Below are 16266 nucleotides of genomic sequence, written 5' to 3' on the forward strand. Positions count from 1 at the left end.
CTTCCAAAGCCATTAGAAACTCGCAGAGGGTTAAGGTAGGTGGGAGGCAAAGAAGGTGGGAGGAGGCGCACGAAGTAGAGTCCCAGGAGCTGTTTCCAGCACTACTATCCTGACATTTTTATTTGACCTTTCAAACAAATTCCATACTCTCCCTCTCTGCGCCCAAGTAGCATCAAGCTGCCTGGCGTTCAGTAGAGCGGGGAACCGAAATCTCCACCTAGAGATGGTGGAGTGGAGGAGAAAAGCAGTTTGCTAATAAGTAACGGACAGTTGTTAGCCAGTATAATAAAGGATTAGAGGCCGAAGGCCAGCTTTTTGAGTGCGGCTTGACTATAGACCATGATCTGCAGAGCAGGCTGTGGTTCTGCTCCTTGGAAAACAGTTTTGAAAAGTTACATCTGTGGAGGTCGCTTAAAACTTCCATGGCTCCTTCCTTACTCTCCAGAGAAATTCAGGATTGTGCTTTGAGTAGTGCAAAGACTTCAGTACTTTCAGAGCTAGCAGAGAGTGCGGAAGGGTATGAATACGTCATTTTTAAGATAAGATGACAACATCCTGTTCCAATGGGTTTTTTTAAGCATGTACCAGTGGAAAATGCAACCCATTTGTAGGACTTCAATTGCCTTTTCCTTTAACTTTATGAAATCACCATTTATTATTTTATTTTTGTTTTTTAAAGAGTTAAATCTGTTAGATTCATTGTAACGTTCATTTCACTTTCATTCTCCACTGCCATGGCTACTTTAGAACCTGCAAAATAAGACAGTTAACTTGGGTTTTCCAATGCTTGGAAAAAAACCTGTATATATCTCTATAGATGGCTTGCCTCGTGTATATGATATAGTAGTAAGTGCATATCTCCCCCCCAAGGGTGAACTTCTTTACATGATGCCAAATAAACACGAAGAGTAAGAAATGTATATTAACAAGCAAGTTTATATGAGATATATATATATATATATAATGTGATGTACACACACACATACATACAAATAAATGCGCAGTGACATGAACTTCTAATCCCTTTCCACTTGTGTGCAAGACAAAATCTGCATGCAATTTCTATAGATGTTTCTACTTGCAACAACACTGTATGTATGAATGTGCAGATATCCGTTGGTGTTTGCTCATAATATCTTCATTACTGCGAGCATATCAGTAAATCTGTGTGACTGGAAGCCTTTACATATTCATGTGCAGATATCTCTGAGTTAGTGCATGCATGCATTACAGTGTCTATCTCTATTTGTTGGTGGGCAGCTGGGTATCTTTCCCCACCCATTGGCGTATGTGTTTTCCTTTGTTATGATCCCCTTGTCAGTCTAGTATTGAAGAGAGTATCGGACGAATTAGATGCCACGGGAAGATGCAGAATAAGGGAGTTGGTGGGGTTCAGCATCTCCCTTTCACAGTATCGACTTTCCAGGCTGTTAGCTATAGGAAGCTGGCTAGGAAAAGCTTTGAGCAAACGAAGGGCTGGAGTCCAAGGGAGGGCGATGCACAGAATTTAGTGACAGTCTAACTGGGGAAGAGAGAGGAGAGGGGGAGATGAAGAGATAAAAAAGGGGAGGAAAGATGGGTGGGGGAGGGGTGGCTCAGGGGAAACCATCATTTTTCAAAATATCCCTCCATTTAGATGTAGATTTTGACCTCTCCCCCAAAGCGGGACAGAAAGTCCTTTCACAGAAATGCTAATCTGCGGACGGTAGCGCGGAGGAGAGGAGAGGAGACTTTTAACTTCTCCTTTGGTCCCCAGGGCAGCCAAAGGCTGCTGCTTTTCCTAGCCCACCCGACCTAGGCTAGCGCAAGCACGGCCAGGATCCCTAGGGAGGGATTGGGGTATGAGGGCCTGAGGGGTGTGGAAAGGCCATTCTTTCTTTTCACTTCACTAGCCCTTCTGGAAAGAAAAAAAAAAACGTTCCTAGAACCCTACTCCCTTTTCTATAATTGCCACAGACTTGATCCTGCCTAGGTGCTGAGGGTGGGACGTGGGCAGGTGCCGGTGGAAAAAGGGAGGAGGGTAGCTCTTCAGCTCCTGCATCTTTAAATGTACCGCTGGGCAGACCCGAACAATCAAATGCCGCTATCTGCAAGAGGAGGAGGAAGACAGAAAGTCCAGGAGGCAGCAGCTACTGCCGCCGCTGCCACTGCTGCCGCCGCGGCCACTGCTGCCACCGCTGCCACCGCCGCCACCGCCGCCGCTGGAGCTGAGGAGCCGAGCGCTCAGAGAAGAGGAGTTTGACTGCTCCCCCTGCCCACGCCCATGCCCACGCCCCCGAGCCTTCCAAAGCCCAGCCCAGCCTGGCTTCAGGATTTGAAGGGGCTTGGGTGCTAGGCGTGTTAAGATTCTGCCTTGGCTTCTGCTATGGAATCTCCCCCAACCCACCCACCCCGCCCTTCTGTGTGTCCAGCATTGTGGGGAGGTGGTTGGACACCTCTTATTTATGTATTTGGTTTGGGCTTTCTCCGGGTAGTTTCAGGAAGGCGGGGGAGGGCTGGAAGGAGAGGAGTTAGGGAATCGGAGACGAAGGTGGGGAGAGAGCGTGGCTGTTGCGTTTGGGGTAGTGGGTTGGTCCGCTCTTGGGAGTGACATTTCTAGAAGCAGTTGTGGGTCCCGAGGAAGGAAGAGGTTGGGGGCGGGGAGGGAAGAAGGAGGGGACTGGGAGAGATGGGAGTGGGTGTCTTGTACAGTAAACACTGGCAGCCACGGAGAAGTAGAGGACTGCAAGCTTGAAAGCCTTGGCTTAATATTCTCATTCTCTCTCTCTCTCTCTCTCTCTCTCTCTCTCTCTCTCTCTCTCTCTCTCTCTCTCTCTCTCTCTCTCTCTCTCTCTCTCTCTCTCTTTCTCTCTCTCTCTCTCTCTCTCGCTTTCCCCCCTACCCCCCCCTCCACCCCCGTACCCCTCTACTCTGCCACTGTCTTTCTTTGCTCCTGCACCCCCACCCTTCTCCTGCGAGCTCTCTCGCTCTCCTCAATCCACCACCCGTGGTTTACGAGCCTAACAACCCTCCTTCGAACAGCGCATCCAGGCAAGAAAATCTGGGAGTCTTTTCTCATTGAACCCGCGTTTCCATTAACTCAGCCCCAGTACTAGCTAATCCGCTGTACTGAAGGCAAAAGAAGGCTAATTAATGACCAGCTTTTCCAGTCAAGACCAGCGATAATTGCTTTGGTGGCCTTTATGATTACAAGATAAAAATGGACCCGGCCTGACATAAGAGGCACTGTGTACACTGCAAGACAGGAGGAAATTAAGAGTTGGCTAGCTGAATACGGAGCAGAAAATTACTAATAGAAGAGAGATAATGAATAGGCCGGCTAGGCATTCATGGGGAAAAATCCATTTTGTTACCACGCGAAATTAGGTGGTGGAAAGGAGTTTGTTAATTGTTCTCATCTTGTAGCAACCAGGACTGAGGCAGGGGCGTGCTTTTCAATTCATTTCCCTGGTAATTGTGAAAGGGGAATGCTGGCCAAATGAGTCTTGCTGCAATTTGCGTGCCTGGTCTTTTCATTTTCATGTTGCGTTTTTAATTGTTGCTAATATACCTTATAATGAAGCTAATGAGGGGAGATTATGGTACAACTTTTAGCACATGGAGACAAGTGAAATGCACCAGAAGGATTCTCTCATATTTCTGCATTTCCCACTACCACCTCCCCATCTTCTTCCCCCACCCCAAAGAAAGAAAGAAAGAATTTCAAGAAATTGGGAAACTTTCTGTTGCTTTATTTTTTAACACTATGGAATATTGAAGTTCGAGACTGACTACCACCACCCCCTTTACTTTTAATTCCTTCTAGGCAAAGTTCAGAATGGGAAGATATGTGCAGTGTCTGAGTAGGTCCATGGAAGACACATGAATTTGTATTCATTAACTAAAAGGAGCAGTGACTTGAAAGAGTTTTCTTTCAAATACAATTTTGAAACTAAGTTTAAAAGACTTTTCAGGAGGGGAAGTCATGGAGTGACAAGGATTCCCTATGTTAACTACATTAATAAAAAAAAAAATTAACATTCCTTCCACATACTGTTGTGTATAGATATATTGTTTGGTTTTTGTTCCTAGTTTTAGCCATAGAATTATACCTGAATATCTAGACATTTGTTGTGCATGAGCTGGATAAATGGCCTCAAATTGCTTGTACCTGTTTAAAAGAAGTGAACAGCCACTTTATTTGACTTGGGAAACAAATTAACTGCCAAACACTTGAAGATTTTTTAGTTTGAAAAATAATACTACCATTAAAAATTATGCATATCATTTTCCTCTCTCAAATATTTAACTCTGTAACAAAGTACTTGGAAACAACTTTTCATTCTTTTAGTCTGAAGTTCCATTTCCCTCCCTGGTTGTATTTACTGCTAACTACGCATTGTGCCTGAGTTTAACTTTGCCTTTCAATGTTAAACTTCTTTTTTTCTGGTCTGGTTTTAAGAAGTCATGATTTACTGTAATGAACTTTTTTCCTCTCTTTCTGCAGAAAAGCAAATTAAAGCTTTTGCCTCATGAAGCAGAGCAGGAAGACTCTACTAAATTCATTATCCTCACCCTGATCTCCATTGCTTGCATCATTGGGGTCCTCTTAGCTTCAGGGGTCCTCTATTGCCTCCGCCATAGTTCTCATCACAAGCTGAAGGAAAAGCTTTCAGCACTAGGAGCTGATTCAGGCTCAGATGCTACTGCTGCTTACCAGGTAAGGAAAGACTTTTTTCTTATACATTTTTAATTTATCAGCTGCTTAAATAGATTAGTTGAGTGGTTTAAGCCCCTTGCCCACTCCCAACAATTGTTCCTGTATTCATAGTTTAGTTTCTTTGATGACGACAATGTGAGACTTCTCATTAGTATTCATGTAAATATATTATAACTACAGCTTTACTGCTCTATATTAATCTTGTGGCTGTTGTTGGGTATTCTCCTGTTAGCTGTGAAAGCTAGTTGCTAATTAGAAATGTGGAAAAAATACAATCCATGAATTATGTATTATCTATAATCTTTCTTAGTTTGGCCACTATTAATGAAAAGTACTGGAGATGCATGATAAATTGGTTGTGTAGATATTTGAAGATGTCTCTTAAATCATCAACTTCCTCCGGGTCTTCTATGAAAAGATCCTTTGACCCGATCTGTTGCCACCTTCTGCCATTATTCGAATAAAGTGGAATATAATGCTGATAGATGGGAGGTAAACCAAGAATTCTCCATGAGAACAATGGTAGCAGCTGTGTGTGAGTAATACAGAAATATTACAGGCAAATCTGTGAAATAAATCAGTATCCAATGGGAATATGAAGAAGGCAGGTTTAGAACAATTGGGCATTAAACAAAAACCCCACAATATTTTTGGAGGCTTTGCCATACGTATTTTGTGATTAATAATCATCTTTAATAAAATGGAGCACTGAACACTGTTACTCTAGGAACATAAGCATGAAGGTTAAGCTCAGAATAGTTGCAACTCAGGACACTTGATTTATTTTTGTATAAAATGCAATAAGTATATTTGCACATTTGGGAAAGTAATTTGCTCTATCAGCATTTTTTAAAGTTTCATTGAAATGCATATACATGTGTTTTTCCCTATCATGTTTTATGCTTTTTTTCACTGGGTGATTTTAGGAGTAGAATTCCTTTCTATTTAAATACTTCTAAATTATGAATTAATTAGTTATCATTCCATCATCACAATCAAGCTGAGAATCAATTGATAAAAATTATTATGAAAAATATATTCAGGGTGCTACTTTCCTTTTTCAGAAAGGACCCTCCCCTTCCCACCTCCAGCAACTTCTCCTTAGATGAAATACTCATATTGTTGCAAATGTACTTCTTACAAATGGGTCTATAGCCCTATAGACCAATCACACTCTACGCCTGTCACATGAGAACTGATATGTCATTTTCACACTGAGATATATGCATGTTTTATATATGTATATATGTGTGTATGCACATGTGTTTATACATGCAAATATTTGCGTGTATGACATCTCTGTCTTTCAGTGTGTCCAAAGGATAAATTTTCTTTTTGTTTCAAAAATTTTGGCCCTGCCATTGTTTTTATAAAGCTAGAGATCCTTCTGAAGTAGTTACAAGCATAGTCATTGAATTCTTCTCTATAAAGGAGTAAAGATTTTAAATGTATGGAAAATATCATCTCAATAGAGTGACTCTTAGTTTTAGTTCAAAGCAAAAGTAAAATCACTTTAGAAGAAAAAGTCTTAAAAATATCACATAAAGAGACTGAGTTCATCAAGAAATTTCATCGAGAAAGACCATCAATATATGAAACGAGGTCTTCCGGGGCTCAAATAATGTCAATATATTAATAAAATATCACTCCAATTTTGTTCTATAGGGAAGATAGAGGAGGTCATACTGATGTATAGTTTCTAAGAAGCACAGCATCTTTTGGCATATTTTTGAAATTCAAATATCAGAAATTGATGAAATGGAAGGATTGAACATGCATGCAGAAATGCCTAATTTAAAAAATGCAGGTTAAAAAATGCATACTTAAAGCTGAGTTTGTGATAATTAACAGAAAAAAATCTTCCAAGTGACAGCTCTAATTAATAGTATCTGTAATTAAAATCGTGCCCTTCCAGCAGGAAAATTGTTTGAATTTCTTGGAGTGACCTTTTTGCCATTCCTCCTGGGGGCATGGTGGTTAAGTTGATGTTGATTTTATAATGAGCTCTGGTTTGTTTAATAAGAATCTGTAATCCAGACAATAAATGAAATGTGTGCTTTACCTCATTCCAGATTGATAAACACCTCCCCCTCACGCCCCTATCCCCACCCCCATTCCTGCAACTTTCCCTTATAAGATTTAGGAATCTGTAGAGTCTCCGACATTTTAAAATGGGATAATTTAGGACCTTCCTGCTCACTGTATCAGTTTTGTTAGTACTAAAATCTCAGTCAGGGAACAACTTGAATTAAAAGTGGATGAGTTTATCTAAGTAAATATTGTGTATAAAATGTTGTGCTAGGTTTGTTTGTTTTTTTTTTTAACAGACTAGGGCAGAGGAGTTTCCTCTGTTTTTATAAAGGATGAGCTATGTTTCATTGTTTATTACTTTAAGAACCAATGGAGCAAAATGCTAAGGAGGTCCTTTTTTAAAAAAATTGTGGAGGCAGGTAGAGAATGTTTATTTTTTTTTTTAAATCAGCTGTTATGTATTCACTAAAGTATGTATATCTGGTCTGGTTCTCAAAGATGGAGCCATTCAGTCCACTTTCACATTTAAAGTGCCTCAAAGATTTTTTAAAGTGTTATATTAAAAAATAAATAAATTTCTCACTTTCCGTAAGTTGTTAAGAAGAGATCCTTATCTTAACCTTAATGTTTCATTTATTTTTTACTTCATTTTAGAACTTAGCTAACTAACATGGTAAGAAAAGTGTGATAATGGACAGGCACAAACAGAACCCTCACCAGGCTCACACTGAAAATTGAACAGCTTGAATCTCTGTTTCATTGACTGACGGGGAAGTAGCGTTGATTTTCCTAGTGGTTAAAGGAAGAGAAAAATTAAAGTAGTTTCAAAGTGACATCTTGGAATCTAAACCTGGCAAGTAATAATATGCAAATGTCATGCCTTTTAAAGATATAGATGTTCTCTACTATGTCTTGTGTAGGATAATACAATTAAAGCAGGAATTAGTCATCTTCTATAGAAAAGTTGTAAAACTTGGGGATCCAGTTTCATTCTCCCTTCTCCATCTTCCCTGCCCATCAAGGGGAGTTGAGTTCTATTGCTGGTGCATGTGAGTCAGAAAGGAGAAAAAAACCCTGTTACCGCCAAAACGGCACAAGCCTTGTTGTCCTCACCAGACTCTTTGTAGTGGGAGCTGGGAGGCAACTTAAGTCTGTTGACATTGTATCAGCTCTACATCTGTATCAGGAGTTACATTGCAAATCTGACTAGGCAGCTCCCACTGATGCCATTCTCAGCCCGTGTAATATCCATGCAATACACGTAATTCGTAGTATGGGGCTTTCAGGCACAGTGACACTCAGGCAACATTTCCCAACCATAGCTGAGAGTAGCAATTTCTTAAACATAATTGTTTCAGAGCAATGTGTGCTAAGGTTGCTGCAATTAGGCAGTCTCCTGATTCCAGAAAATGCTGTTGGGTGTAGAGGTAGCTGTTCCTTCTTTTAAATGAACCGTTTAGCTTGAGTTAAGTAGACAGAACCATAATTTAGAAAGTATTTTTTGGTTATTTCTTTGTTTCATTTCCCCATTTAAAAATCAGATTCTTTTTGACAGAGCTTTATCCTTTTGACACTGAACAAGACACCCCGTCCTGTCAGATAGCCTGTCAAAGCTTAATTTGATGAAATTTGAAATAGCTGGATGTATTAACCTTCAGAAAATCTGGGGCTCTTATGAATATAACTCTTAGCTGCAGGAATGCAGAGGAGCTGTACTATTTCTCCCTCGTGTTTTCAAGAAATGTCTATTTTTTCTCTTAAAGGAGAATAAATATTGTACTTGTGACTACATTTATACCTCATCTATACGTGTAAGGTATTTTTGTTATTTACTTCTGCTAAAATATTTTCTTCAAATTATCTTAATGTGTGTGATTATATTTGCATTGTACACACATATATTTATAAAATATGACTAATGGAAAGGCGCAGATTAGTCCCATATTCTGTATAATCCAGTGTGGATTTCACATTTTATCCTGTTTTATTCTATTTTGATGTGTGTGGTGATTAGCAAAAACTGCCAAAAATAGAGCAGTTGGTTATTAAAGAGATTTGCTTTCTTTTTCTCGACTGATTTTTTTTTAATGTTACTCCCCTTACTCTGGTGCTTTGATCATCTTTGAACAAGAAATTTAGTATTCTGCTAGCCCACTCTTCCATCCATGACATTAGGGCAGAAACTCCTGAGGAATTTTCAGCCAGTCCTCTTTTGATGGTTTATTTCACAATACCAAGCAGATTTTTCTCGTGTACTTTGAGGCCTTTGGAACCTAACCCACAGAAAAGCAGGCATTCAGGCTTTAGGGACTGCCTGTAAACAGAGCCTCTAAGTGCACATCTTGGTTGTCACTGCTCCCATTAGCAAGTGATTATTAATGTAATGACAGTGTGCATGGTGATTGCTGCTATTTAGGGATGCTCCATTGGCTCAAGCTGATGTATTTGTGATTCCAAATGCACCCTGACTTCTAACCTCTGCATGAGGGAATGCTGGGCTATACAAAGAGATGTCATGTCACAGGTTCACTTTGTATCCTGGGCTTTGAATTAAGAGAACCTTCCTTTTTTTCCAAGTGATTTTAATCTTCTGGCATTTCACTAGTAATCAGTAAAATGGGTGGCATGGAGAGTTGAGATGCCCTTGAATGAATTAGAAAACAAAGGTTAATTTTTATTAGACTTACTATCAGTTCTCTATGAATGCCTATTCCATGTTAGCAGTACATTTATCTTAGGATGTCTTTTCTTTCCTTCCTTCCTTCTTCCTTTGAAAAATCTTGAAAAACTCTTCAGATAGTTTTGAGATCCTGTAGGAATAAAAGATATTCATCCTAAAAATGAAGAAAATATGCCAAAATAACTTTAAGGAACCATTTCTTTTCAAATAGTCAAAGTAAAGCCAAAAGGTTAGAACTGATTCTTTTTTGCATAAGTAGCAGATTAGCCAAAAATTCTTAACTCACACCACTCATTTGGCACTTACCATATATTGAATTGTGGGGTTAATTTTCCAGGTGTGCATGATTTATTAATTTCCCAAAGAAACTTTTAGCACTTTGAGGCCAAAAACCATATTATACATCTTTGTATCCCCTGTAGCACTTACCACTGTGTCTTCACCTACTGGATATTCAGTAAATACTTGTTCACTGATTGCCTTATACATAATGCCTGCTACATTGAAAGAAAGTATGATATTCAAAGGTTCTGAGATCACCATTTGAGGGAGAGAGCCCCACATTCTTACCTTTGGTGGGGAAATGAAGAAAGAGTACAGTATACTTTCCCTGTGTACTAAGAAGACATTTTTATATTCATGTATGTTCATTTGATTTAAAATCATATTTAGAATCATCAATATTTGGGAGAGAAGGAAGAGTGTTGTTTGCAGATTTATGAACAAGCTCAATTGACTCTTCCAAATACCTTTTCATTCATGAATCTAGTTTTTCTTGATGACACCCATTTGTCGCATATTTTCCTCATCAGTCTTCAGTACTCAAGTATTCAGTTCCCAAATACGTGGACTGCATGAACATTCTACAATTTGGCCCATTTAAAGTGTTTCCTTAAGGAACAGTTCCTGTGATGCCTAAATGCTTCCTCTGGAGAACTCTGAAGTCCTGGAAGATTTCCAAACAAAACTTATGAGACATGTTGCCTCTTCCAATATAAGTCCACAGTTCAAGTTCACAGAATGTCAGTGTCTTTATTTAAAATTACGGATTACTCAGCAAGGCATCTGGAGACTCCCAAAGGATTGCAGTACCAGTACAGAAAAGTTTGAGAGGTCCAAATTCAATAGGAGCTTCCGTTTTCACCTTTGAGATTTCTGGTGTCAATGGGGCATTCTTTTACTAATACTTAAAGTTTTGGTGAGGAAAATAACAGTTTGACCAAAAAGACTTAAATGGAAATGATTTCTTAAGAGAAAATGGTTGCTACTTATATAGCATTGTTTGAGAGGTGCTAGGGTGAAGTATATGCTTGATTAACTTGTCTTGGTAAGGGAGTTGCCCTATTGTCCGTGATCTTTCTTTATCTCTCAATTTAAGAATATCTCATTACTTTCTGTTGAACACTTACCTGATAATTCACTCTACATTATGGAGGAAATCCAAGCAGCACAGAAACAGAAGCTATTACCTTGCTACCAACTAAGCTAACATACATAAAGCAACAGAAATCAGTACAACTTAATAAGTAATTAGCTTCTATTTTATTTGGTCTACACTGTAAGTTCTTTAAGAGTTCCTATGTAAAGGCTGGAGAAGTTAGTGAAGGCTTCAGGAAAAGATGTGACTTGAGGTGGACCTTAAAGGAGGGACTAGATTTTAATGGGCAGTCATGCAGTGGAGAGAATGCTCAAAAGTCAGGAAGATTCCTCCTCCTGAGTTCAAATCTGGCCTCAGACACATACTAGCTGTGTGACCCTGGGCAAGTCATCTCACCTTTTTGCCTCAGTTTCCTCATCTTCAAAATGAACTGGAGAAGGAAATGGCAAACCACTCCGGTATCTTTGCCAAGAAAACCCCAAATGGGGTCACAAAGAGTTGGATCCAACTGAAACAACCCCACATCATGGAAGGCCTTCAAAGCCAGACAGAGGAATTGATATTTGATATGGTAAGCTCTAGGTAGCTAACTGAAGGTAGTTATTGAGGGGACTTCTGCATAGGATAGGAGGCTAGTCACAATGACCTCTTTACAATTTCTTGCTTCAATACATCAAGCATCCATGATTTCTTTCATTCGTATGGATCCATTATTAGTCAGCCTCTCCTGAAGCATATCGTAACCCTTCTACCACAGAACAGGCAGTCTCTGAGCAATGCTGTGGCTGAAAAATTCATGACTTTGAGGCCAACCTGATGATAAGCCTTTTCAGATTCTTGCCTAAGCTGGTTCTTGGATGACAAACTCTACCACGAAGCCTAGATAATTGTCATCTTCCTCACAACTTTAAAATTCAGTGATTCTATGAGAAGCTAAAATTTAGTTCCTTAGTGACACTGCTTTAAATGAATCTATCGAATATATGTCTTCTTAGCACAGAAAAATAAAAAGAGGCCCATCTTCTGTGTTCTGGTTCTCTCTGGTCTTCTTTCTGGCTAATATATTTATTTGAATAGTATTTGGATAATATATTTTATCTCTTACATTTTATCTCTATTGTAGTATCCCACTCAGAGCTCAGCTAATTCTCTCCCTTTCACCCATGTATAATGTGTATATGAGTATGCAGCACAAATATCTATGTGTATGTATGTGTATGTGTGTATATGTGTGTATATATATATAACAATATACACACACACCTATATATAATATACGTGAGTATGTGTGTGTGTGTGTGTGCGCACGTGTGCTCAGCAAGCCTAATTCCATCCCATTCTGAAGGATCCCCTGGGAAGTCAGGCCAGTTTTGGAGCTGATCTCAAAGATGACATTCATTGTATAGGGTGGTCTGTAATTGTTGTGGGTAGCAAAGTGCTATTTAACAAATCACTTATCCCATGACAGTCTGTATTTAGATTCTGGGATCACTGGGTTAAACCATAGAGGAAGGGCCTAGAGAAATGCCAGGATTGGAAAAGAGGGAAAGGAGGGCAGTGAGAGAAGGGGACAAGATCAGATGAAATGGAGTTGAAGGAGAGTTGAGAGGAACAAGATAAAAATAAGATAACACTGAGGAAATAGACCTCAATAAGTATAATGGGACCATAAAATGTGTCACCATTCCTAGCAACCTAGCCCTGCTCAACTTTTTCTTTCTCTTAATTGTCATTTACCATTATGCAACCTGAAGGTTAGGGAGTAAAATCTGTTCCTCCAGAGGAATCCTAAGTCCTTTTGGTTTGTTATCCCTGTCTCTTGTGCTCAATGTGAGAAATCACTAGAATGCTTAACGAGAGCATTCTTCAGCTGTAGATTCAATATGTATGCACTGGTGACAACCAGAAAAAAAGGTCTTAATCAACAATGTATGTATGTATGAATGTGTGTGTGTATGCATGCATAATACTTGCCATAGTCAAACCCAGTGTCCTACCTCCAGCCCCACTTCCACTCATGGAAACTCTTATGTATAATCTCTGTAGATCATATTCCAATGGGTGGTAGTACAAAAGGCAATAGATAGGAAATGTCCATCTGGAAACTTAGAATCAACTATCCATCTACTTCAAACACTTTTTAAAAAGTGCATTCCAGTCCACTGGGCTCTCTGGCTACATTATAACACAGTAAATGGTATATATAATGTAATTATCAGAGGTGAAATACATAGAGCAGCAGCCTGTCAGAAAATACTAATGCCTGACTTTTAACATAATGTATATACCAGACAGAAAAGAAAGTAAGAAATTATAAAAGGTGGTAGAATGAAGGATAATGGCTTGACCCTCAAAGAAACATTGAAGCTGAATATTAAAAAGAGAAAAAGCCTCAGTAAAGCCAATTACACAATCAAACCAGAAAGGGTCAGAGTGACAAAAGTGGTTTCCAAATGCCAGCTACAAAACACTAAAAAAACCAGAGAATGGACTCACTGAATGTCCTCAGAGCTGGACATCCATCCTTACCTGAGGATGAAACACTGTATTGAGTGTTTCCCACAAAGCCATGGCTATTCTAGAGTTCTCAGTTACTGTCATCTCTCCAATACTCAACATGTCCTTTCTCCTCTCTACTTCTTTTCTTAACCTTGAGCTTCTGGAAAGAATGAGCTCTATAATCTCTTTCTTGTGTTGTCAGATTCTTTTATGGGTTCTGGTAGTTATGCCTACTGGAGTCAAGGGCATCCTACAGAGTGGCCGCTGCAAATATTTGATAAGCTATCCTTGATACTTGGTTCATGCTTGAACTATGGATGCTTCACAGAGCCTCTGGCAGCTCTGGGAGCTATGGATTGCTGTATTTTGGAACTGATCTAGAAAGAATTTTCTAGTAGGCTTGTTTTCAGTTGTCCAACAGAAGTGATCTAAGAACATTTTTCTGAAGCATTAGTGACTAATAATATCTTACAAAGCTCTATTTTTAAAACCTAAAACATAATAAAAGTAATATGGTCTTGTTTCCCTTTTCCTGATTGTTTCAGTGTTAAGAAGTAGGATTCACTTCAAGGATCTGAATGAACCAATCAAATATATATTAAATACTTATAGGCTGATAGATTTAGTGCTGGAAAGGACCTTATCACACAGTCCAACCCACTGTTTTACAAATGAAGAAACTGAGACCAGAGAGGATAAGGCAGATAGAGAATAAGTGGTAAAGCTGAGATTTGAACACTGCTCCTCTAACTTAAAAGCCAACCTCCTTTCCACTGTTCTATGCTGCTTCCCATTCACTAAGTTTAAGATACCATGCTAAGTCCTGGAGATTCAGAGAAGGATAAAACATCATCTTTGCCTCTAAAGAGCTTGTGGTCGAGGCTGGGAGACAAGATACACATAACCCTATAATTAACAATGCTGGGCAATGTGTACTGAGTGCCAAGTGAACAATTCAGATAGTAAATTTATAGATAGCGAGAGTTCAAAGGAAAAATATTACTTGATTATTGTGGGCTAGGCTGATCAAGATTCACGGAGGAACTAGGACTCAATCAAGGCCTTGAATGATTGTGGTGTTTAGAGAAGGGGGAAGGGGAGTTTTTCAAGTGGTACAAAGAGGAGGCCATGTACCAGGCAAGTTCAGTCTTGTTGAGAGGATTTACTTAGACAACTGAGGGAAATTTGGGAAAGGTTGAAGCAAGTTGTGGAGGGCTTTCAGTGCCTAATAAAATTGAGATAGTTTTAGTGACAAAGTAGCTTGAAAATCAAACAGGATTTTGTATCTTAGATCAGTACTGTGTGTATAGAAGTGTACATGTATGTATGTATGTATAAACATAAATGAATTACATACCCATCTATTTTTGTTTTGTTGGATAGCATATGGATTTACCTGTGAGGTGGGCTAAATCATGTTCTTCCTTTTCACTAGCCAGAAATCCTGAGTGTTTGTTGCTGAAAATATTAAAATGCCCATTGGAGTTTCTTTAGTCTTTAGATAAGAATGTGGAAAGAATACATTGGAGAGCTACTGAGGGTGAGGAAGAAGCTGATATTTTTTAATTCATAGAAAGGCCAAATGATCCATTTTTGGTGTGGACAAGATATGTCTCTGTCAGAACAGTGTATGATGCTGTTAGAGTAGAATTCCATTTGGACTAGGAAGGAGGCAGTAATGGGAAATGACTCTTGGAAAATACGTTTGTTTTATGTTGTAATCACCCTTGTATATGCAGGGTGCGTCAGATATCTCAGTGCAGCTTTTAGCCAGCTTAAAAGTTGCACTGAGACTTTTGGGACATACTATGCCTGTATGTGTATGCCTAGACATGTGTATACATGTATGCATGTGTGTAGGTATTAAACATATATGCACATATATATGTATGTGTGTATATAGAACCTTGGAGTAGTCAGTAGTCAGAAAATCCAAGTCTTTGACAACATAAATTTTATAATTTTATTTTCATTCCAAACTTTTCTTAAAATTAGAAGTTATTTATTATATTTGGGGGAACTCAGCATTGGCCCACATGTAAAATGGCATTCTGCAGTTTGACAACAACTACAAAATACAAAAAAAAAAATGTTGACAGGCGATGGATGCCAGAAACTTTGCGTGTTTATTTGAATTAGTATCAGTTTGTGTCTGTAATTAGAACCTTCATCAACAGTAGAGTCTGGATTGAACCTATGAGAGAAATCTCGGTATTTTGTGTTCATTCTTTTTAAAAGGCAACTGAACTCAGCAAATCATAGAAGGATATTCCTAGGTTTAGGCTTTCATATATCCTAACTGTGGATTTACATGGAAAGACAAGAAAGTCTGGAGTGGGAGGAAATAGAATCCAGGTTACATCATAAATTAAGACGATTAATTGAATTGGATGTTGTCTCATACAAAGCTAAACTGCCTAACGTGTCTGGTCTATTATGCGTCCTTTATCAGCTCTCTTCATCCAAATCTAAGAAGAAAAAAATAGTACTAACAATTTAACCTGCTTCAGAATATAGAAATGTGAGAAAAAAACTAAAAAACTCTTTTGTTTAAATTTCTTTTTTACCTTGAACATTTCACACTCAAACTGTTAGTGTGAGAGTTTATTTTTATCCTTTTCATGTTTTCTTATTCTGTGTGATCCAATTGCTCTAGATGTGGATTTTGGGCATCTTTCATCCACAGATCTCAAACCTCTTGCAAATGCCAAAATATTAGAATAGAGGTGATATGCTGCAGGTAATAAAAACTGGTTCTAACTTTTGGGAACAACTGTGTCATCAGACAAAAGAATGTACTTATCATTAGAGGCTGTCACCTCCTCCCTAACTTCCAAAGGTGATGCTTTTTCTCCTCCATCCATAGGGAAATGACTTACTTGTCTTTATTTTTGTGTTCCCTTGGGAAACTAATGTTCATGGTATAGTTTTATCACCTTCTAGTCAGCACAGTGTCAGAGACAGTGGTTTGGGATGGAA

General features: G+C 38.9%; 1 protein-coding gene across 1 annotated transcript in view; it reads left to right on the forward strand.

Annotated features, from left to right (window-relative positions):
- Positions 1 to 16266, forward strand: part of PTPRN2 (protein tyrosine phosphatase receptor type N2) — a 1540415-nt gene that overhangs the window by 1357007 nt on the left and 167142 nt on the right. The window contains exon 13 of the mRNA XM_072652081.1: positions 4487 to 4699. Within this exon, the coding sequence (XP_072508182.1) occupies positions 4487 to 4699 (213 nt within the window). The remainder of the gene's footprint in view (positions 1 to 4486; positions 4700 to 16266) is intronic.

This window comes from Notamacropus eugenii, chromosome 3 (assembly GCF_028372415.1).
Source record: "Notamacropus eugenii isolate mMacEug1 chromosome 3, mMacEug1.pri_v2, whole genome shotgun sequence".
Classification (NCBI taxonomy): domain Eukaryota; kingdom Metazoa; phylum Chordata; class Mammalia; order Diprotodontia; family Macropodidae; genus Notamacropus; species Notamacropus eugenii.